Here is a 23936-nt window from a genome sequence, read left to right on the forward strand (position 1 = left end):
GGATACAATGAAGCCAATGGCTATTTACGTTTTGCACTAATGAGAATAGTCCACTACACACTGAGCAATATATGACAAGAAACTCAATTTCTATAAAGGATTTCTGCAGTAATACTTTATAGAATAATCTAATAATATTAGAAAACGAAGGAAGGAAAGAAAGAATCTTAGAATTTGATGGTATGATTTCCAAATGAAATCTCATTCCTATTTATAGGAATTTTCATATCTCTTCATAGAGTCATCTTTCATCAATAGGTGTCTTTCTGAATAATAATGTATTTAAAATTATTCATTTAATTATAACTATTCAAATAAAATTATTTAAATAGTTATAATTCTTTTTTAAAAAATCAAATAATATAATCTTTTGATTAATTACACCTATTCATTTATAGTTATTGGAACACTATAAATATTTGAAAATGTTTCAACAATACTGACTCAGGTGAAATTGATCGTTTTGTCAAAGCTCTCGATGATAACTTTTCCTTGAAAGATTTGGTACAACTTAGCTATTTCCTTGGTATTGAGGTTACTCGCACTCAACATGGTGTCTTCTTAAGTCAAAGAAAGTATGTTCTCGACTTACTACAGCGTGCCTCCATGGAAAAGTCAAACTCCTCTCCCACTCCAATGGTGACTTCATGCAAAATGTCTGCTCATGTTGGGACTCCTGTTGAAGACAAGCATCTGTTCAGAAGCGTTGTCGGTGCCTTGCAATATGTGGTCATAACAAGACCTGATATTGCCTTTTCATTCAACAAGGCTTGTAAGTTTATGCATAGGCCTTTGGACACTTATTACAGAGCTGTCAAAAGGATTCTGAGATACCTACGAGAAACGTTGGATTTTGGTTTACATTTTACTCGAACCTCGAGGTTACTTCTTGAAGGTTATTCTGATGCAAGTTGGGCCTCAGATACTGATGATTGCAGGTCGACTTCAGGTTTCTGTGTCTTCCTAGGAGGAAATCCGATTTCTTGGAGTAGTAGAAAACAGTCAGTCATGTCTCATTCCACAGCAGAGGCAGAGTATAGGAGCTTGGCTCAGGTCACTGCTGAAATAGTGTGGATTAAGTCGTTACAATCTGAACTTGGTATTCCAGTTACTTACAAAGCGTTGCTCTGGTGTGATAGCTCAGCTGCCGTTGCTATAGCCAACAACCCTGTGATGCATTCCAAGTTTAAACATGTGGAGTTGGATTTGTTCTTTGTCAGAGAAAGGGTTATAGATGGTTCTTTTCAAGTTGGTCATATATCTGGCCAAAATCAAATTATAGATATATTGACTAAGCCTCTGTCAGTTGGCTTATTTGACAAATTCAGAAACAAGCTTCGAGTTATTTCCAAAGGAGAAGAGAGTGCACCAGAAGGAAGAGATTGATAGGGGCATGTTATGATGTATGTTAGTAACAAAGAAGTTAAGGAGTGTTAGTTAAGAGTTAGTTAGTCTGTTGTTAGCAAATCAAAATGCTACAGACCGATGGAGGGGGTGAATTTCGTTCTCTATCGACTGAACTTGCTCGGCTTGGTATTCAACACCGAGTCATGTGTCCCCACACTTCAGAACAAAATAGGGTTGTTAAGCGACGACATCATCATATAGTTGAAATAGGATTGACTCTGTTGGCTAAGGCTTCTATGCCTTTAGAATACTGGTCTGATGCTTTTTCTCATGCGGTTCATCTAATCAACAGGCTCCCCACTCCTGTTTTGCTATGTAACTTGTTCTCTTGAATAATACACAAGTCATTCTTTCTTTATTCTGAGCATCTTGACACCAATTATCTATATTAGTAGAGTTTTCCAACTGAACAAAACCCTAACATGCATCTCGAACAGAAAATCTACCAGTCGCACTATTCTTCCAAACACATCTATCTTTGCCAAGTTCATCATTTGGTAGAGGATATGCTTCTATATACTTTAAGATCTTCTTATCAAAATACTATCTCAATGAATTCCAATTCCACCAACCATCCGACTAAATCTGCAACTTTAAGCTCTAACAAATCAACCGGGGAATTTTTAACATAGTTACACAACGACCCCAGACATAGAATCCAATTATCAGTAAGAAAATTAACAGTTCGCCCATCTCCAATACTCCAACGTATGTTATCCATAAATGAATTCCAAACTTTAATAGGAGACCGCCAAGTATGAGAGCAATTAGCTCTACTAATAAACAATGTCATGTTCGAAAATGAGAAATATATATATTTATAATTTTGTATGTATTTTTATTGAAAAATGAAAGTTTAAATAAATTTTTTAAATTTTTTTTTAAAATTTAAAATTTGAATTTTTAATCAAGACTAAATTGATATAATGTGTAAAGTTAAGAGTTAAATTTTTCAGATTTTTAAGAATTAGGACTAAATTGATAGAAACTGTAAATATGAGATGACTAAATTTGTTATTATACCAATGAAAAATGCCACATCAAAACTCCATTAATGATATGAGTGATCAAAATATTAAATTTCACTAAAATATAAAATTTTAAAATTTGAGTAATTAAAACCAAAACAACATATGTCTTGAAAGCCGCAATGCCTAGGCTAACTCCTTTAACAACATCGATAAATCTGATTTGAGATCAAAGGTAATGAAAACAACATATTGAACTTGTAACAATGTTTTTTTTATAAATAACACTAATATATTTCTGTGACAATAAAACTACTACAAAGTCCTAAACAGACAAGAGTTTATACAACAAATATTTAGTAACCCTCCAACAATGAGTTCCCAATACATGCATAATGACATTGATATCTGCTTTGCCCTGTCCAGCAACCATTCATGAACCGTCAACAAAAGAAAAAGAAAGCTTGATGATGAAAATGAGACTTTAAGACCCAATATTACTAAGAGGAGCATAGAAGAATGTTTTACGGATTCGAATGTAAGTGTGAAATGCGAATATATGTCTAATATGAGTATATTCATGTTTGGACACGAATATTTTACGAAAAATGAAGAGTCCAAAGTACCTTGTCAAGATGATGATTCCGATTGACTTGCTGATTGCTTTGGTCTGAACTGTCCAGCAGGAGGACCATCTTTTCGTCTCTCATATCTTTTGTTTACAGATTTTGATTCTTTTCTTTGCTTTGGTTGATAAGTAGGGTATTTGCAGGGTATAATTTCCCCATTGATATATTTATCACCTAAAAAATTACACAAAAACCACATTATATTACATGGCCATAATCTAGCTGTCTCGTGAAATCAAAACTTTCTTTGCATGACTGAAGTTAACTAGACCAACCAACCTCCATAATCTTTATTTTTGACATCTATGTAGGAATCAGGCAGCACCCAAAGTACTCCAGGCAATCCTACATCCAAAACAAACAACTTGATGTTAAACTTATGTTCCACGTATTTGGAGGGTTCATGGACCATGTCTGAATATGCATAAGATATTACCCTTGAACTTTTCGGAGGTTTCTTCTGATACAGTACACTGGAAACCTGTATACGTTGTAGTGCTAAAAGCATACATGTTCTTCTTTGCTTCTTCCATGCTGTAATAAAGAGAAAAAAAAGAGATCATATAAGAGATTTCTTCAATACAGTTGCTAGATATACATACAGTCCTAAGACGAAGCTTCTGTCCTATGTAGCCTTAATTTCTAAGGAGGAACTGCTATAATGTTGTCTGAAACTCATTATAACAAGATGAATTGCAAATTATTTTCCTCTTCATTACGCTTTTTAACTTCAGTGGCAACTACTAATTATGATGATTCAGAACATTTATGAGTAATGCATTGTTCAATCTTATTTCTTTCATTCAATTCAAGGCTCCATCTTTGTTCATAATCTTCAAGCTAAAACAATAAGATATATTATTATAATAATAAACCCCTCACCTTAATACAATTAACAAAGGAATTCCCTTTCTATGTTTCAATAAAAAACCAATGGAAACAAACTAGCTACCCCATTATTTAAACATTTCTTGGGAAACAAACAGATACATAAAGGGAAAACAGAACTCTTAAAACCCACAAAAAATCTCATCAAATTTGAGATGTCCCAACAAGAAAGAGATTTCCCAACAAGAAAAAACAAACCCAGGAAATAAAACATAAAACCCAAAGAAGAACTCTTAATTACTTCACAGCCAACAAAAATTCCATATTTTTCAGTTTTTTCAACTTAAAACATGAAACCAGGAAGAAAAAAAGTCTCACCTGCCAAGGACAGTAGCAAGAGTGTTGAGATAAGTCTCAATCATTTGTTCTCTTGTAGGAGCAGGGTCTTTAGGGAATTCCATAACAATGAGCCAATGGTTATAATCACAACCAGGTAACATTATCGTTTCCCTGGTGTCATTGCTGCTGCTTCTCTTAGATGAATAGTCACTGTCAAGTGCTGCAGCTTTGATAACACGACGATGACTAGTCGACGATGAAGGAAGGTGATGAATCAGTGAGTTCTCTCGGATAACAGGGTGTGCAGTGAACTGGAAATTAGTTGGAAGAAAGGGTTTTGAAGGTAGAAGAAGAGAAGAAGGGTTTAACAAAGTCGCCATTGGAAGTATCAGAAGGAGAAGAAGAGATTAGATTGTGATATTTTCTGAGGATGTTTCGATATTTTAAGCATTTGTGATTGGGCTTAGAAATGAAAATTTTGAGTTCTGAGTTGGGCTAAAAGTCCAAAATTGATTCTAGAAATATTCAACATGAGAAACAAAGGTTGAAAGGTCGACATTCATAGCATTAGGATCATCCCATTCAATGGACTCCCACCATTCTCTTGGCTTTACACAGATTCGTTTCAAAAATGGAGGAATTGCAGGTTCCCCATTTTCAAGCTGGGGAAGTAACAAAGGGATCCTTTTTAGTTCAGGACATTCTGTTATTCGAAGATATCGAAGAAAATTTGTGGGAATCATCACACCATTACCACAAATAGTTTCCAGACTTGGTAAGCTGTATAAGGACAGTTCCCTTAGTTTTGGGAGAACAAGTGATGTAGTGTCGGAACCTTTTCTTGTTCCATTGTCGTCTATGATTTTTTCCATTTCATGGCAACCTTCAACCCTCAAATCCTCCAAGTTTTGGAGGCCTTGCAACATTTCAACCGAAAACAACTTCTTCATCCTTGAACATTTTTCCAAGCTAATCATTGTAAGACGAGAAAAGATGACAGGAGATGGAGATTCAACTGTTGGTCCTACTCTTACAAGTTCAATCAAGTTGCATAGTTTTCCAAGAACTAGCCTCTCGATGTTCTTGAATGAGTAGGAAGGCGATGACGACAAATCGATCACGCACTCGATCCCTTGACACTCCCAAATGTGACAAACTGTTACTTCATGGAACAAAGACGTTCCGTCGCTTAAGCATTTGAGATCATCACACTTCTCAACATGAAAATAATCGAGGTCCGTTGGAAGCATTGCAAAGTCTGCTTCTTCTAGATCACAATTAACAAAGTATAAAGTGTTATGCTCCTCAGGTTTCTCAAACATGCCTTCCACCCCAAATAACGAACCATTTCTAGACAAAGACGATCCCACGGAGCAAATATAGCTTTGGGCCCATTTGGTTCCGGTCGTAGAGTTATATTTCTTGAACTCTTCCATGTCAAGAAATATGCATGAAAGAAATTCAAGCTTGCTTAATTTGCCTACTTCTTCTCCTTTTAGCTGTAGCATTGTTGCCAAGTATTGGAGACGAGAAAACATCGGTAGAGTTCCGGTCGGTAGCTCCTTTAAACCCTCTGCTTGTAGAGCAAGATACGTTAGATTTTCTAACGTTTCCATTTGAGGAGGGACCTTATCAATGGTTGTGTTATAAAGATCCAACTTTTTCAGTGCTTTAAGCCCTGCTAAAGAAGGCAGATGTCTTAACTTGTAACAACATCGGAGTACCAGGGAATTAAGATTTCCCAGGTTAGAAATGGAATCGGGCAGATTCGTGATGTTGGTATAGGAAAGATCAAGAACCTTTAGTCCATTCATGTGCTCAAAGAAAGTTCCCGGTATCGTTTTGAAACCGGTTTCTAGAACCCTTCCGAATTCCAGATCACGTTGTTGCAATAACAAGGTTGATAGATTATGACATTTAGGTGAAATGTGAAAAGGGATTTCTACTATTGAATTATTCATCAAGGAAACCTTGTCAAAAGTCCCTGTCGTCCATTCGTGTTCATCCGGTAGTTCCTTCAACTGCAAGCCAGCTTTCACATAGAATCGAGAATGGTCTTTGATCGACAATGCCATGTCCCTTATGACGTCGTGCATCTTAACACTTAACTCATAGCCTAAACTTCGAGTCCGCTCCAACAGGCTATTGTTTTCGAGCTTGTTTAGAATACTATGGCCTCTGTCATACATTGCCTGCCTAGAATTTCCATTAATGAACCCCTCATCGTTCCATTTCTCGATCAGCTCCCTTCTTTTAATAGGAAAATCTTCGAGATACAACGAGCAATATACGAAACAATTCTGGATTTTTGAATCGGCCAAACGGTTATAACTAAACATCAAGCACTCGAAAACTTCATTATCCCATTGTTTCACACTTTTCACTTGTTGACATAACTCATTTAGTGCATTCCTCCACTCATGGATATCATATACCCCTTTCATGCTACCAGCTATTGTAACAATGGCAAGTGGTAAACCTCCACATTTCTCTACAATGGAGTTCACAATTTTTTTCAACTCTGGATCTTGTACAACACTATGCTCAAGCTCGACATGGTTTAAGAATAAATTCATGGACTCTTGTTTTGAAAGAGGTTTCACCTGGACCACCTTGCACCCCATAGATTTGCACACTTCTTTTGATCTGCTAGTAAGCACTACTTTAACCTTCCTCTGCTCATCAGGATCAGGGATTCTGATTTTCGATAAAGAAAACCATTCCCAAACATCATCTAAGATCAACACATAACTTGTTCTTTCCAAAGCATGGTTCAATGTTGTTGCCCGTTCGAGTTCGTCTTCCGGAAGAGAATGCTTGAGACAACGAGCAATGTCTTCTTGTACTTTGGAAACATTCATTTCTTTCGATACAGTAACCCAAATGACTTTATGAAATTGATCTTCCTTCAACAATTGATTGTTGATATGCTTCATGACCGTAGTTTTCCCGATACCGCCCATCCCGCAAACTCCAATCATCCCAACTTTATCATCATCCATCAAGAGCTTCCATATTTGATTGTTTACATCAGTTTCACCTTCTAAATCTGATGTTAACAATGTCACCCCTTTGGCTGGTGGCCTATCAACCGCCACACCATCCAAAAAACAGCCTTGTTGATGAATTTCCTTCACTTCTTCGATCTTCTTCCGAACAAGTTTGCCTAATCGAGCATGTGAGAAGCAAGAAACAACGACCAGCTTCTGCTCGATCTTCTCGATTTCGGCATTCGTTTTCTCTACATTGTCTAGCCATTTCTCTACTTCTTTCTTGACCATTTTCCCGCCACGGATCTCCGATTCGTTTTCCGATTCTATATCTTGCTTTCGAACATTCAAGTCATCCAATCTCAATCTTAGATCATTCATTTTTTCTTCAAGTGTTCGGTAATTATCCAAGTATCTGCATGTAGGAACCCCTATACACTTCAAGAATCCAATTGCTGTTCCTATTAGCTCCATGTATAGAATTAAACACTGCCTGTAATGTAAACAATATAATTTGTTGAATCAAAAGATACAAACTTTCATGATCATTCAGAATGATATGAAACTATGCCATGACTGAGGATAAAAGATGACATGAAACTATCATATATATACAGAGTTTTAGATAGTTTTTACCTGGCGGATTATTGCAGTAAGCTCTGATATTTCTGAAGAACTTGGTTGAACCTGGGATTTAATGAAGGCAAATCTGAAAATGATTATTATGAATGAAAACAACCATGAAAGAGATCAAAGTCAATGATGTTGTTGTTTCAAAGTAAACGAAACTAGAGAGTAAGTTCAAGGCACCTTCCAGCTTGTATATTATTTATTTTTTCATATGATATGGCATCTACATAAGATAAAATAAGTAGTTCAGGAATCTAAACAATAAACAAATATATCATACTTTAAAAGTCAACTAATATTTGATAGATTTGAATGTTATGGTTTTTGACAGCACATAATAACAGGATCTTAGGCTTCAACAACACAAGTAATGGACAGAGAAGTTTTTCTTCTACACATTTCGAAGGATAACTTAGAATTTTGCCCATAGCTTCTATTATGGTTTTTAATACAACTGTTCTTGCCTCGGCTTATCCGTCCAAGTCTAAAGTTGATTCGAAATTTGAGAGAGTTTGAATAAAAATATTAAATCCAAAAAGTAGACTTGAATAAAATGTTAAACCTGTTTAAAATATATATTAAGCTCAAACTTGAATATTTAAAGTCTGAGCTTGACCAGCCCATTAATACCTCTACTCCTTATTACATTTTGCTTTTTCTTGTTTTAAGTAGAAGAAAAATGAATTCCAAATACTAAAAAAATATAAAAACATCTGGCAAAACATATATATATAAATATATATATAGAGAGAGAGAGAGTTGTCTAAGGGTTAGGTAGTTTGTTGAGCTCAACTTAGGTTGAATTTGGATAAAGATTTTCTTGTTTCACACGGTTCAAATTTGATTTAAATAATTTAAAAATATTTTAAAAATTAAATTTAATTGTAAATATATGAAAATATTAATATATATATTTTAAAGATTTTGAACAATTAAACAGGCTTATCGCCCAAGTTGGCCCAAAACGGATCTAGGCTTGAGGTTTTTTTGAACCTGGATTGTGGTTCGATCCATGAATAACTTTAGCTTAAATTTGTGGTTTATATAATTAATTTTAAGCGATATATCCAACGGGTCTAAATTTATCATATCTGTAATTTATTTCACTATTTATATTATAATTTCTTGTAAAAAATGGAGTTAATGTAATTTTGTCTCTGAACTTGGTGATTAGATTCACTTTGGTACATGTACATTTTTTAACACTTTGGTACATAAACTTGACAATTAAATCCATTTTAATTTCTAGACTTGAAAAAAATATCAAAGTTGAGTGGTGCGACACTTAAAGATTATATCACCTCTGTAAATCTACTTTTTTTTTTTATAGATGATGATGTGATATTAAAATTATGTCACATCATTAATTTTTTATATATTTTTTAAGTTTAATTATTAAAATAAATTTAATTGTCAAATTCAAATACCAATAAAAGTGGACTTGGGCAGCCCCTTCAAGACAAGAATAACACTCTTAGCTTTTTATGCGCAAAACTATAAAAAAAAAAACCTGTTGAGAACACAAGACATACCAAACATTGAATAAAAAGTGATGTTGGGAACTCGAGGTCCATTGTGTCGTCCTAAAAAAAACCTGCTTTTTTTCATTGAAAGGGATTTGATTGAATCTGGTAACTCGCCGAGACATAGCAAACTGTTTAAGTTGGCCTGCATGCAGCATGTGAAGAAGCTAAAGTGTCAAGAAGTAGCCCGAGCCATGTATGCAGCTGTAAAGAAAAGAGATCAAACTGTTGTATTATTACCGTGTGAAATATGCATCTTGAAACAGAAAAGGTGGCCATGCAGCTTGAGACCAATAGACAGAAGCAGAAACTTACTGATGTTGTCCGATGTCAACTCATTTTGGTTACCTTAAGTTCATAGTTTGTAACTTAGTTCTTTTAGAACTTGGTAAATATTTTAATGTATTTTAGATGTTGATTGACTGAAAATTCAGCAAAGCAACTTGTGCAAGCTAGTTTAGCAATTTTCAATGTTTTAAGTGGTGTTAGGTAAATGTTTAGGTAGCATTTTGACTTGTAATGATCATCTCATGTTTGATATATGTCATGGCAGTTTGCCAATGTTTTAATTAATGAAAAATTATCATCTTTTTCATTCAATATCCTCTCCATTTCCTTAGCTTATTTTCTTTGCTTTTCAATTCTGTTTCTGTTTTGCTTAAAAACTCCAAACCTGATTCTCAAGGTTTCTTCATTCTTCATCCGGATTTATTACGTTGTTGTTTAAGCTCGAGACTGAAGTCCATACTTCATCCGGATAAAGTGTCCCAAAACACCAACACAAACCTATTTCATCTAATGTTCGCACCATCACAAAAGTAAAGGCTAGATGATTGCCATGTAGTTACATTTGCTGTTTGGGGGGCTAATGTCTTTTGATTGTTGCTCATTTTCTTTGGCAGTCAAGGATAACCGTATTTTACTTTTATGTTACTTTGATTTGAATGTGAGTGTTGAACATGAGTATGTATCAACATGAATATTTTTAGAGAATTCTTGAAGGATCATATCTGAATAACTCTGTTGGACATAGGTTGACAAACATACTTCTCAGAAAAATGAATAGTCACAGCAACATAGCTTTGTTTCTTGAGCATGATAAGCAAAGCTGAAACCCAATGTGAAGGGAAACAAATAGTTTTTTTCTTTTTTGAAATTAAGGGAAAGAAATAATAGTTTTATTAGTTCTATGTTACCTGAATTTGCCCCTCAAAGAAAAATAAGGTGTTCTACAAGTTGCTAATCAGGGGATCCTAGTCCTTACATACCATGAAGGTACCATTGTCTGGTCTTCAAACTCATCCACACATGGTGTTCATAGTCCAGTTGCCCAGCTTCTGGATTCAGGGAATCTTGTTGTGAAAGAAAAACGAATACAATCCTGGAAACTTCTTATGGCAGAGCTTTGATTATCCAGGTGATACATTCCTGCCAGAAATGAAGCTCGGAAGGGACTTAAGAACCGTACTTAACCGATATCTGTCATCCTGAAAAACCCCTAATGACCCATTTCATGGCAATTTCATATTTGAGCTTCAACTTGATGGATTCCCAGAGATCATTACCAAAGAAGGCTCAACCATTCGATACCACCTTGCTCCTTGGAACGGTGTGCAGTTCAGCGGCATAACTTATTTAAAACCGAACAGTATATACACATTTAGATTCGTGTTGAACAAAAGGGAGATATATTACAGCTCCGAACAGTATATAAACATTTAGATTCGTGTTGAACAAAAGGGAGATATATTACAGCTCCAAGCTTCTTAATAGCTCAATTCTCAAGGATTGTGTTTACTGATAATGAACTTTGGCACCTTGTTTGGATTGACAGAAAACAAAGTTGGGAAGCTTATGCAGTGGTACAAATGGATAACTGTGACAATTATGTACTTTGTGGTCCATATGGTATCTGCACCTTTACTTACTACCCTGTATGCAGTTGTTTGAAAGGATTTCAGCCAAAATCTCCAAACCCATGGGTTAGAAAACTTTGGTCAAGTGGATGTGTTGGAAACACTCCATTAATCTGTTCTAATGATGGATTTCTAAAGTACTCCAGGGTGAAATTACCGGATTCTCGACGATCCTGGTTTAGTTACAGTTTGAACCTTGAAGAATGCAAGAAGTACATGTGCAAAAACAACTGCTCCTGTAATGCTTATGATTCAGGGGCAAGATAATTGACAAACTCATTTCAATGTATGAATTTGAACCGGTCAATTCATTACACGATTGTATGTGTGTTTAGAACTGATCATATACGTAATTAAGACACAACTCTTTCACCTAGAACATGCAAATTACATTATTTTACTTTTGAAAATGTTCAAACATAAATCCACCATAGCAGGAAAGTTCTATCTACCTTGAAACATGGATATGGTAAGTTCATTTCCGGTAAATGCTGTTGCCATTTTGATAGCACTAAAATTGTTGAAGGGTTCCCTTTGTATGAAGAAACCAGGTCGTTTAGGTTGAGGCAAAGTTGCTTCTTCATTTGTGAGTTTGAGAAGAACCGACGACATTGGTGGCCTGTCTTCTGGGCATTCTTGAACACACAATAAACCAACATGGATAAACCGAAGCACTTCAGACCTAACACACGTTTCTTCTAGGACTCTGTCCATCACTTCCAAACCACTGTCTTCATTCCAAAGCAACCAGGCCTACAAAGAAAATGGTACAAGATTGAACATACATCTGCGACCATAATTTAAATCGAAGAGAGATTCCATTGTTATGACTTACGTGGCCTAGAAGATTGTGTTGATGATCGGGATGATTGTACCCTCTATTCTTTTTACCACTTACTATCTCTAGCAAAAGCACACCGAAGCTGAAAACATCGGATTTGGCTGAAAATGTTCCATCATTCGCATACTCAGGAGCCATGTAACCACTGCATTAAAGTGTTTTGTATGAAATGAAGTCTTTTTTCTATATAAATGAGGCCTGAGTTAACTAATAGATCAGTAATGGTAGCTTACAATGTTCCAACAACTCTAGTTGTTTTTGTTTCCTCATCATTACCACCAAAAATTCTTGCTAACCCAAAATCTGAAATTTTTGGGATCAAGTTGCTGTCTAGTAAAATATTGCTTGCTTTGAGATCCCTATGAATAATTTGAAGTTTAGAGTCTTGGTGGAGATAGAGTAGCCCTCTTGCTATTCCTAGAACAATATCAACCCTGTTTTTCCATGATAAAAGTGCTCTACTTTTATGATCTGCACAAATAATGCCTTGTGAATCTCGAAATGATGTCTTGAATATTGATATTATAGTAAAGAATAAATGGATGAAAATATCAAACCAAAGATGAAGTAATCCAAGCTTTTGTTGGGCATAAACTCATAGATTAACATCCTTTCATCTCCTTGAATGCAACAACCAAGCAGTCCAACAAGATTCCTATGCTGAAGTTTGGCTATCAAAACTACTTCATTCCTGAATTGCTCCACACCCTGGCATGAATCTTTTGACAGCCTCTTTACTGCTATTTCCTGTCCTGTTGGGAGATTGCCCTGCATAATGTCGAGCAAGATTGGTATAATAATTGCAGACATGGACATGTTTTCAGTTGCATCATGACAAACGAATGCTGCCACAGTCAACTTGTGGTAACATAACATATACCATATCTGGTTACCTTATAAACAGGACCAAAGCCACCCTCTCCAATTACATTGCCAAAAGAGAAATATTTGGTGGCAATTTCTATGGTAGAGAAGTCGAACAAGGGAACTTCTCTTTCATCTTCCTCACCTTCCATTCTTGTTGAATGAAGCACTACATCTGTAATTCAATGTGTTATATCTCTTAAATACCAGAAATCTGTTTGAAGAAAATGAGCAAGCTTGGATGAGTGTCCTTACCTCTTTTCTTTGATTTCTTCCAAATTATGAAGGATATTAGGCCCAAAACAATTGCACTTGAAATGATTGACACGAGGATGATAGCCACTCTGTTCTTTTTCTTTGACTCATTTGTTAATCCTAGAAAAGACGGTGTTAAGAAAATAGTTATTAACCATGCATTTGTTTTGAAAAACAATTATGATGAATATAGACAAGATATTGAATTACTCGATTCCAAATATCTGTCAAACATGAGTACTTCAAGAAAAAATGCATAACACGCATAGCAAGTGTGCATACCTAGACCTGAAGCTGAGAGTCTTACAAAGACATCTTCTCCTCGGTACATGTCTGAAACTTCAGTAATATCAAAGAGGTCACCAAACCACATCAAACAGCTGGTGCGGCCCTCACTTACATTGATATTAGCATAAGCTGTACAAGAGCAGTCCTTCAAGCATTCAGCCTCACATCTGGTAGGGTTCAAGCTCTCATTCAACTGAAATTTCAACAAATCCGGCACTTTAACCCCAACAAGCCTTGTAAAGCCTTCTCCCTTCTGACAGTCCAGTGATGATTCTCTTACACAGTTCTTAGACTCTTGTGATTTTGATATGAACCCTTTTATACACTCACAAGCATCTGCTCTCCTACTGCTGCATATACTGTTAACACCACAGGATCCATAGCTCCCACATTTATCAAATGGAGCTGAGTATAAAACATCCCATTTGCTTCGCTGGTTCAATATAAGACGCTGTACATAACCAGACCGGTTCAACCATAATCGCATGGTAATCGCCTCACTGGCAGCTTCATAAGTATGATATACCTCATTCTCATTAGAGATGACAATTGGTTTGAAGACTAAATTTTGAACTGCAGGAACAGCTCCAAACCCAATTCCATTCCATGGTCCTGTACGGTATATTTTCACCGATCCTCTATCAATGAATAACTGAGGCAACCCATTTTTGTCAAGCCTGTAAGTGAAGTTTCCGGGAGATGGATCGTCGGCGCTTTTCCATGATGTTAAATATCTTTCCTCACCTGTCTTTAAGTTCCATCCAATTTTCATGCCTGGCAAGAGTGTGTCTGATGGGTGATCAAAGCTTTGCCACAAATAGCTTTCTGGCATGCTTTTGTTGTCCTTGAGAACAAGGTTTCCAGTATCCAAGAGCCGTGCCACAGGATTTTGTGCTGTCCCAGACACATTGGATGACCAGATAACACTATTTGTCTGGTTGAAAAGGAAAAGATTTCCAGTGTCACGTAAAGTTAAAACCCCTTTCCGTTCAGCAATGGGGTTGTTCCTGTTTGCAACCCAAACAACAGTTCCAGGGCTGTTCTTGTACCATATTCCCAAGTACCTGTTTCTTGATTTTCCTGGTGAGAAGAAGCCTAGTTCAAAGGTTTCTAATGATGAAATCAGTGTCTCACCATCACTAATAGATCCTTCTACACCTAAAACATCTGCTTCCTCTGACAATTCCAAGTGTGAAAAAACTAGTACTACAAAGCAGATCAAAGTGAATACAGGAGCCGTCCCCATATTAAAACTCCAGTGTCCTCCTAAACAGGTTCTCTCTACTTGTCTACATATATTGCCATTGATTGGCGTGTAGAAAAAGGCTACCATTGACTTTAGAAGTTGAAGCATAGACTCCATGTATCATAATAATTAACATAAAATAATCAAATCGAATTTCCCTTTTTCTTCTTCCAACTTTTAACTTTTAATTACCGGGAAACTTATGAACTTTTTAAAATATATTTAAAAAAAAACTTATTTTAATATTTAACTTAATTATCAAGTTTGTCTTTAAATTTATTAAAATAAATAAAAATATTTTCTTTATTAATAACTTAATTTAAACAAAATATTTTTAGACAAAAAAAACGAGTGAAATATACGAAAATGAAAACACTTATTATTTTATATGTATATTGAACCACACTAGTTAACAACAAATTTAAATATGGTAAATTTTTTTTAAAATAGTTATTTATGTTCAATATTTATACCAACATAAAATCTTAAATATGAAAAAAAACTAAAAAAAATAAAAAATGGACATTCAACCTCTAATCCAACTAACATGGCCACTAAAATTACCGTAGCTTGAAATTATATGAACATTTGACACATGATATTTGTATCTCTCAGAATGTTAAATATATAAGACTTTTGATTCAAAGCAATAATAAATTATAAAGAAAATGATGCTGTTTGCAAGGAATATTCTATCACACGTAGTTTCCTTCTCCCTCAGGCATTTGGAAAATGACGTTTTGACATTACTAGCTATTTACGCGGAATACTTTGTATCAAATATATTTTTTCAAACCTTGATTATCAATGTATTTTTTTTAAGATTAGTATTTGTACGTGTATTTTTTTAAAAAAAATTATAAGATATAGTAATTTACACATAAAATCATATAAATTTCCATTCCATTGGTCAACCTATGTGTATATATATATTTCCTATCAATGGTTCACTATAGTCAAGCAACGGAAATGTAATTTTCAAGTTTGTAATTCTCACCTGACAATTCAAACATGAAATGCAATAAAAGTCGGAGGAAGTAGACAATTGCTAAGTTTATGGCCATTCAAAACAATTTTCCATTTTTTTAATCATTCAAGTCTTTAAAGCTTTAAAAAGGGTCACAAATGGATAGCACACCTGCAATATTAAACACCGTATTTAGAGAAGTGCAAGAGAGGAAGTGGTATCCAAGGGCCCCTTCAACATGAAGTTCGCTTTTTAAACTAAGTTTAAGGTTTTATGATAAGCTATAAAAGAAACATATTTTAATCATATTTTTAATGCGTTTTTGGATGATTAATTATGCAAATTAGTGAATTTGATGCTCCTAATCCTTTAAATTTATGTTTCTATACTTAAGAGAGCATTTGGGAATGTAAGGAGTGAAAAACGAACTGAAATTGGAAAAAAAGAGATGTTTTCAGGATCCACACGGCCTGGGCATTCCCATACGGGCTGGCCAGACGCCCATGTGCCAACCCGTGTCGATTTCGCAACTTGCTTCCCAAATACGCGGAAAAACAAATTTTTAGGCTTTCTGAACATTCTAAAGTCTATAAATACCAATTAGAAGAAGACCTAATGGGGCAATCAAAGAAGATCGAAGAAAACACTCGAAGAACGCCATTGGAATCAACTAGGAAGTGGATCTCCCTCAAGATCGAAGATCTCCGTTTAATTTCTTTTGAAGTTTTATTGAGTTTCTTTATGTCTTGTGGTTATCCTAACTTTGAGATGTTTCTATTCAGGATTATGAACTAAATTCCCTAGATACCTAGGGAAGATGAACCCTATGATGAATCTTATTATTTGATTTTTGTTGTACATAATAAATACTTGATTCTTGTTCTCACTTATTTATGCTTATTTCTTGTTTTAATATTTCCGTGATATTAATTCATATTTAATGTGCTTATTTCAGTGGAGCAAAAGTCTCTGTTTAAGAGTAGATCTAGCAAAATTGAGTGGAATTACATGCAATCCTAGAAATAAGACGACATAAATCTACCAGATTATAGTAAAATCTAATAGGGAATCCATAGATCAAGTTAATTCGACAATAGCGGTTTTAATTAGAAAGAGATTTTAATTAATCAACCCAGAGTCAGTTGTTCTTACTCTCGAAAGAGATATTAACATAATTTAGGGATTTCTACGAATCAAGACGCAAGTGAATAAATCGTTTAATTCAGATTCATAATAATAGATGAAGTCTAGGAGGATTCTTTTCTAGGTATTGTCTATCTCTTTGGTTATCCTCGATTATTTTCCTATTTCATTCTCTATTATGTTCTTAGTTAGATTAGTTTACTAATTTTAGATTAAAAACAATCACTCCAATTTGTTGGCTAAATAATAGAAAAACGATAATTACTAGTACTTTTAGTTCTCGTGGCTATGATATTCCCTACTTACCATAGCTATACTATTGTTCGATAGGTGTGCTTGCCTTAGTCCTCGTGGGCTGGTTTCATCATGTAATGTATTAACACTGTTTTGTATTCGATCATTCTAAACGGTATCACGGCGAAGGATTTTATCCCAGAGAGAGGTTTGCGCCAAGAAGACCCTTTAATCCCTTTTCTGTTTCTTATTTGCAGTGAGGGGCTTTCAACTTTTATGAGGCTTGCATGTGAGGAAGGGAATCTAAGAGGGGTTAGGTTGAGTAGAAGGAGGCTTCGGATTTCTCATCTTCTTTTTGCTGATAATTGTATTTTTTTCGGGGTGGCGATTAATAAGGGTACTGATACCTTTGGAAATATTTTGAAAAAAGTACGAAATCTGTTCAAGTCAATGTGTTAACTATGGAAAGTCGACAGTGTTTTTTAGAGGTCAAATACTTTAGTAAATGTTTGAATTGCCATTTCTAACAGGATGGGGGTCCAACGGTCAAATAATTCTGAAACATATTTGGGTTTGCCAAATATGGTAGGTAGAGGGATGGTAGGTAGAGGGAGACATTTGGCTTTTCAACATTTAAATGACAGTATCAAAATGAAGATTGACAATTGGAGTACTCGTTTTCTATCGCAAGAGGGAAAAGAAGTTTTCATAAAAGCTATGCTACAGGCGATATTGACTTATACGATTGCATGCTTCCTATTGCCAAAATCTATTTATAGGGAGATGGAGAAAATATTGGCAAACTTCTGGTGGGAAAAAGGTCATGGGAGGCTTGGTATTTACTGGTGTGAATAGAAGAAACTTTGCAAGTTGAAAGAGAGTAGTTGTCTCAGTTATCGTTATTTAGCAAAATTCAATTTGGCCCTACTTGCGAAGCAAGGTTGGAGATTACTTGTTAATCCTAATTATCTTTTAGCCCGAAATTTGAAAGCTAAATACCATCCAAATTTTGATTTCTTAAATTCAGAATTAGGAAATATACCTTCATATACTTGGAAAAGTATATAGGCTATGAAAGGTCTTCTATTGTCTGGACTTTGTTAGAGGGTGGGGATTGGCAGAGGCATCAAAATTGAGGATGATGTTTGGGTTCCGGAAGCTAAGGGTATCAAGATAAAACAAACTGTTAGTAGGCTAGATATTATGTGTAACACCCCTAACCTGTATCCGTCGCCGGAGGGGGTAAGGAATATTACCAAATAAGTACGAAAATTCATTTGACAATACTCAGGTAATTTTCAATAGCATACCTTCGAATTCGAATTTCGTTTATACACTATGCAAAGCAATCTTCTCAATTTAAATAGTACCTTAATTCATTCCTAAGTTTAATTCACATCAAAACATTTAAAACATTAATCGATTATCATCCACACATACACATTAATTATGTGAAGCGCATATAATAATTTAACAAGCCATTTTCGCATGGCTATACATATATACATCACCAAAAAGATACGTAATTAACATCAAAAGTCAATCCTATACATGCCATTATCAAGGTTCATTTACAAGAGTACCGAAAGGTTTAGATAGTGTGGATGACTTCGACTTTGGATCTCCCGAGTCCGATAGTTCACGAACAAAATCTATAAAACAGGGAATGAAGGCAAAAAGAGTAAGCATTTCGATGCTTAGTAAGTCTTAAGTAATGAAATCATTTATAACTAAAGCATAGCATTCATAAGGCTCATCATCTTTCTGACTAAATGTAGTCATGATTAAATATACCCCTATTGTTCATACATGTCATCTTAAATTTTTCCTTAAACACGAATTCGTATCATGTAGATAATCTCTTTTTACCCAACTAACCTCATAATTATGCCGAATACATCTAATTCGATTACATGGCTAAATAAATGCAAATACGCAAAAATCACATACTTATGTTACTTCACACTTCAACCCATATACTAAAATGCTCATAGTCAATCTTAACTTAATTTCAATGTATATACGGTGCATACCTGATCATCTTAGGGTTGTAAGCCCATCAATAGAAGTTATTACGACAAGATCGCACATTTCCAACCCAATTGCCTTCGGGATTTAGCCCGGATGTAACAACCAGCACAAATGCCTTCGGGACTTAATCCGAAAATAGCGACCAGCACGAATGCCTTCGGGGCTTAACCCAGAAATAACAACCAACACGAATGCCTTCGAGACTTAACCCGGAAATAGCAACCAGCACGAATGCTTTCGGGACTTAACCCGGATATAATCCTCAATTGTCATGCACAAAATATATTTATATTATAAATCATTAACAATTCATTTACATTATTAGATCACAAACACAACATGATTATCCATCATTCATTTTCGGCTCAACAGCTCATACAAATGACACGATTCCGTTTCGCTACTCTACATGAGTTTCTGTAACCATTCGATTACAAGCCGATGCACTACCCATTTATTTCAATATGTAAATCAAGAGAAACCATCAGGTCACAATTTATTTATTGTGCTATATATATAAATATATAACATTGTTTAATCAAATCATAAGTTAAGTTCCATTACTCAAAGACTTACCTCGGATTTATTTGAACAACTGCGGATAAGCTACTCGATTGCTTTCTCTTTTCCCTTATTCGAAATTGCCCCCTATGCTCTTGAGCTTTAATTCAACAAATTTTAAACTAAACATTAATCGACTATTCAAATATTATTTTCAGAATATAATACATATATATTCGACTTTCACACATACAGATTATAGTAAGCTTATAAGAAAACATTAAGCAACTCCTTAACAAATTTTTATCAATGATTACCCCATAATCACAAATTCACAATAAGCTGTCTTCTTGAGCAACAGTCACTAAATTATTTATAACTGGAGCTACGAAACTCCAAATCAATTTCCGTAAAATTTTCCTAAAAATAGACTCATATATATTTTATCCATAAAATTTTCAGAATTTTTAGTTTGGCCAATCAATACCAGATTTTTCTTAAAATTTCCCTTGTTTCACTGTTTGACTAATCTGACCACTCTTCACTACGAAATAAATTTCTCATTGTACAGAATTCAAAACATGTCCTTGTTTATTTCATTTGAAACTAGACTCATTAAGGAGTCTAAGCATATAAATTTCATCATTTTAATATTTTTATAAGTTTTATAGTGATTTTATAAAAACAGAATAGGGGATCTAGAAGTCATTTTGACTCTGTCCCACATTACTTCAATTATCTCATTATCGGAAATTCTTTTGCTTTTATAGTTTCTTTTATAAGAAACTAGACTCATCAAGATTTAATTACATAATTTATTCAGCTTCTAACTCAACTCCCACAATTTATAGTGATTTTTCCAAAATCACTTTACTGCTGCTGTCCTAAAAAGATTATTGCCAATTCACTCTTTCCCACATTCTTTGTATACATATTATTTAATTATTTATCACCCTAGATATTATTAGCTAAATAGATCAATTGTATATATATACTGCCAAGACCGTACCTAATAATTTTACTTATACATAACATTACTCAAATTTTTCGAAATCATACTAACAAAAATATCATGTGCTATGCCGACCCTTTAGGAAATCAAGCACCTAATTTATCCATTTCAAAACACCTAATCGGCATTTGTTCAAGACATTAAGCAAAGTCTAGGTTCGGCTATTACACATATGAGTATTAGAAATTATAGTTTTTAACAAGATCAACTTCTTTCATCAACAATTTCTTCATCAAAACTTAAAGATAAAAATCAAATTCCTTCATTATCTACCATAACCGAATGTTCAATTCAACCATCCAAATTCAAAGTTTTGGCATGGGCTAAGTAAGTAGCATGATGAGTAACCTAAAACAAACTAGAATTTCAAAAATCTAACTTGATTTACTAACCTTCCTTAGGTTTCAAATGGCTGAATGTTTGCTCCCCTTTTTCTCCCTTTTGGTTCGGCTAAGAAGAACAAAGTTAAGACTTTGTTTTCTTCCCATTCTTTCTATTATTATTTTCATTTTATTCATCTATACTATAAAATATTAAGCCATTAACTAATAATTAATACATATTTTTATCTATCACTTCATCATGGCCGGCCACTACTTGTCAAAAATGGATATTTGACATGCAAACCCATCCTTTTTCTAACATGCATTATTACACCACTTTGAGATTAACCTATCATCTTTTACATTTATTTCACATGAGTCCTATTTAATCTATTTCACATACAAATGATAAAATTAAAACATGAAACTTTCACACGTGCATGTACACATACAGTAAGCATAGTTTTGTGGTCCCGAAACCACTTTCCGACTAGGGCCAAATTAGGGCTGTCACATTATGAGGGTTGCGGATCTAATTGATAGTGATACTAGATCATAGAGAGTTGGACTGGTTCTTAGTACCTTTACTGATAGTGATGCACAGAAGATCTTGCGAATACCTTTGGCCAAATTTCCTCACGTTGATTTTATGGTGTGGAGGGGTGAGTTGATGGGTGAGTTCACGGTGCGCAGCGACTATAAGTTACTTTTACAAGGTAATTTCAATAACCCAAATAATTACAACCCAATTGACAATACAAAATGTTACAAGAAATTTTGGAACCTAGATCTTCCTTTTAAAATAAAAATTACAGTTTGGAAAACTGCTTTCAGTTATTTTCCTACTTTAGTGAATCTTCGAACAAAAAGATTGACTACTAAGGTTGTCTGCCCAAGATGCATGCAAGGGTTGGAAACAAGGGAACACATTTTTCGTGATTGTTTTATTACCAAAGAGACATGGAAAAATTTAGATTATGTCTGGTCACAAGAATTGTTACAATTTGAGTTGATGGATTGGTTTACTTGGGTTTTGTTAAACAGTAGGGTGGATGTTTGCCGAATATTTGTTTGTGCCATTTGGGCTATTTAGACTAGCAGAAGTCAATGGATTAATGAGGGAAGAAAGAAATCTAGAGCAGAGACAGCAAAGTTTATTAAACAGTATATTCATGAATTAGTAGAGCTTAATAGAAAGAATCTTACCTTGAGCCCTGATTTTGATAGATGGAGACATCCGTTGTTAGGTTTCTATAAAATTAATTTTGATGCCACTTTTGATACCAAGGAAGATAGATCCTGCTCAATAGTCATATTCAGAAACTTTAAAGAGATATTTTGGCTTTTAAGACAATGATTCACGAGATTATACCTTCAGTTTTTGTAGCAGAGGCCATTGCTTGTGTACAGGTAGTTATTGTGGGTAGAGATTTGGGGATTATGCATGATGAAATTGAAGGGGATTCTTTGACGGTGATCAAGAAAGCTCAAAATACGGAGAGGGAAAAATCGGCAATAGAACCTTACATTATGTTAAAAATCTAAGTGAGGGTTTTAATGGCTGTAAGTTTTAACATACAAGATGACTAGCAAATGAATCTGCTCATTGTTTGGCAACTAAAAGTTTAAAAGTGGGGAGAAACACGTACCTTGTTAATAGAGTTTTTGGTCAGGAAATCACTGAATTAGAAATTGATCGTGAATGGTGATGAAGATTGTATTTGAGTTAAGTTTCAAAATAGATGTGTGGTTTTGTGAGAAGAAATTTGAAACAATTAGAATTCCATCAAGTTGTCTTCTATTAGAGCTGGTTTGTTGAGGTTCAGATATTTTTAGATTTCTCTAGAAGATGATAGCTCATGAGGTTGGGTTGTTATTGCTTTATTTGTTTTTTATTTTTATTTTGATGCTTCGTTTATGTTTGTTTTCTTTTTTGGTACTATTTTAACCTTTTTGTTTTTGGATTGGGTTTTGTTAGTTTTTTGGACTTTGTTGGATTTATGTTTTTAATACAACCCAGTATTTTTAATTAAAAACTTTATTTTTATGTTTTTGGGTGTGTCATACAAATGAAAGTTCACTTTTATTTATAGAAGGTCTCATGTCTCTTCATAGGGACATAACTATCCAAAATTGATAGTCACCTCTTTAACAATAAACATAATTATTCAATAGATATCTATTTGAATAATTATGACTATTTGTTAATAGTCAAGTGACATGACTGTTATTTACTTATTAACTATTGGAACAGTATAAATATTCTGAAAATGTTCCAACTATAAATGGTTAGAGCTATTGATTCGTTATTATGATGAATGAATAAAGTTTTGTCTCTTTATTGATTTCTTTGTTTTTTGTTCATTTTACCTCATTGTGTTAGAGTTGTGACCTAAATTTCTGTTAAAGAAATAAAATACAGGGACAAAATAGGGGGATCTATGGGGGCGAAGGCCAAGGGCAGGGCTACAACTACTTCTATTTGACATTGATTAGAATAAGGTTACTACACTGCTTTTACTTGACATTAATTAGAATAGGGTTTTTCAACCTATAAATAGATGAAGCCGAAACACCTCTTGTATTATTCGAATTCGACATTAGTGAATTTTCTTCTCCTCTGCCCGTTGTTTTTTCCCGAAAGGGTTTCTACGGAAAATCTATTTGTTCTTTTTTTCTTATTGCTTTGCGATCGTTTTACGCTGCTTATTAAATTGATTCTATTTGATATTGATTAGAATAAGGTTTTTCAGCATATAAATAGGTGTAGCCGAAACTCCTCTTGTATAATTTGAATTTGACAATGGAAAATTTTCTTCTCCTCTGCCCGTGATTTTTTCCCGAAAGGGTTTCCACATAAAATTTATTTGTAATTTTTTCTTATTTTTCTTTTTTATTGCTTTGCGATCATTCTATATTGTCATTATCGACATTTAGCGTTAACACATTTTTTTTAGATTTTTCAGTACGGTATCAAAGCTAGATTTGCTCGTCTTTTAGT

The 23936-nt window shown here is 34.4% G+C and overlaps 3 protein-coding genes and 1 long non-coding RNA gene across 5 annotated transcripts; all 4 read right to left on the reverse strand.

Moving 5' to 3' along the window:
* Positions 1-2627: 2627 nt before the first annotated feature.
* Positions 2628-4658, reverse strand: LOC107948209 (multiple organellar RNA editing factor 9, chloroplastic). The gene is made up of 5 exons (XM_016882673.2): positions 4211-4658; positions 3441-3538; positions 3284-3349; positions 3002-3178; positions 2628-2793 (listed from the first exon to the last, which is right to left on the reverse strand). Exons 1-4 carry the CDS (start codon positions 4549-4551, stop codon positions 3006-3008), a joined length of 678 nt encoding a protein of 225 aa, XP_016738162.1. The 5' UTR covers positions 4552-4658; the 3' UTR covers positions 2628-2793; positions 3002-3005.
* A 28-nt stretch (positions 4659-4686) lies between these two features.
* Positions 4687-8170, reverse strand: LOC107947757 (probable disease resistance protein At1g61300). Its single transcript, XM_016882286.2, has 2 exons — positions 7798-8170; positions 4687-7654 (listed from the first exon to the last, which is right to left on the reverse strand). The coding sequence occupies exon 2, from the start codon at positions 7633-7635 to the stop codon at positions 4687-4689; it is 2949 nt and encodes a 982-aa protein (XP_016737775.1). The 5' UTR covers positions 7636-7654; positions 7798-8170.
* A 2306-nt stretch (positions 8171-10476) lies between these two features.
* On the reverse strand, positions 10477-14820 carry LOC107948206 (G-type lectin S-receptor-like serine/threonine-protein kinase At4g27290). The gene is made up of 7 exons (XM_016882672.2): positions 13473-14820; positions 13191-13310; positions 12965-13110; positions 12629-12839; positions 12305-12542; positions 12066-12216; positions 10477-11983 (listed from the first exon to the last, which is right to left on the reverse strand). Exons 1-7 carry the CDS (start codon positions 14809-14811, stop codon positions 11675-11677), a joined length of 2514 nt encoding a protein of 837 aa, XP_016738161.2. The 5' UTR covers positions 14812-14820; the 3' UTR covers positions 10477-11674.
* A 3602-nt stretch (positions 14821-18422) lies between these two features.
* LOC107948208 (uncharacterized) lies at positions 18423-22828 on the reverse strand. Of its 2 annotated transcripts, XR_005904500.1 has the most exons (6): positions 22585-22826; positions 22308-22457; positions 22142-22234; positions 19676-19760; positions 19102-19360; positions 18423-18720 (listed from the first exon to the last, which is right to left on the reverse strand). It is a non-coding gene; the product is annotated as an uncharacterized lncRNA (long non-coding RNA). The 2 variants fall into 2 exon arrangements; XR_001697264.2 differs by having other exon boundaries at positions 19102-19760; positions 22585-22828.
* Between the last annotated feature and the right edge of the window lie 1108 nt (positions 22829-23936).

This window comes from Gossypium hirsutum, chromosome A11 (assembly GCF_007990345.1).
Source record: "Gossypium hirsutum isolate 1008001.06 chromosome A11, Gossypium_hirsutum_v2.1, whole genome shotgun sequence".
NCBI classification, from domain to species: domain Eukaryota; kingdom Viridiplantae; phylum Streptophyta; class Magnoliopsida; order Malvales; family Malvaceae; genus Gossypium; species Gossypium hirsutum.

Coding starts and splice junctions, on each gene's coding strand:
- LOC107948209 (XM_016882673.2), bottom strand. CDS start 4,551: ATGGCGACTTTGTTAAACCCTTCTTCTCTTCTTCTACCTTCAAAACCC. Junction 3,539..4,210: donor CTTGCTACTGTCCTTGGCAG/GTGAGACTTTTT, acceptor TCTTTATTACAG/CATGGAAGAAGCAAAGAAGA. Junction 3,350..3,440: donor AACCTCCGAAAAGTTCAAGG/GTAATATCTTAT, acceptor TTTTGGATGTAG/GATTGCCTGGAGTACTTTGG.
- LOC107947757 (XM_016882286.2), bottom strand. CDS start 7,635: ATGGAGCTAATAGGAACAGCAATTGGATTCTTGAAGTGTATAGGGGTT.
- LOC107948206 (XM_016882672.2), bottom strand. CDS start 14,811: ATGGTAGCCTTTTTCTACACGCCAATCAATGGCAATATATGTAGACAA. Junction 12,840..12,964: donor GCTTTGGTCCTGTTTATAAG/GTAACCAGATAT, acceptor GACATTATGCAG/GGCAATCTCCCAACAGGACA. Junction 11,984..12,065: donor AACACAATCTTCTAGGCCAC/GTAAGTCATAAC, acceptor TTTTCTTTGTAG/GCCTGGTTGCTTTGGAATGA.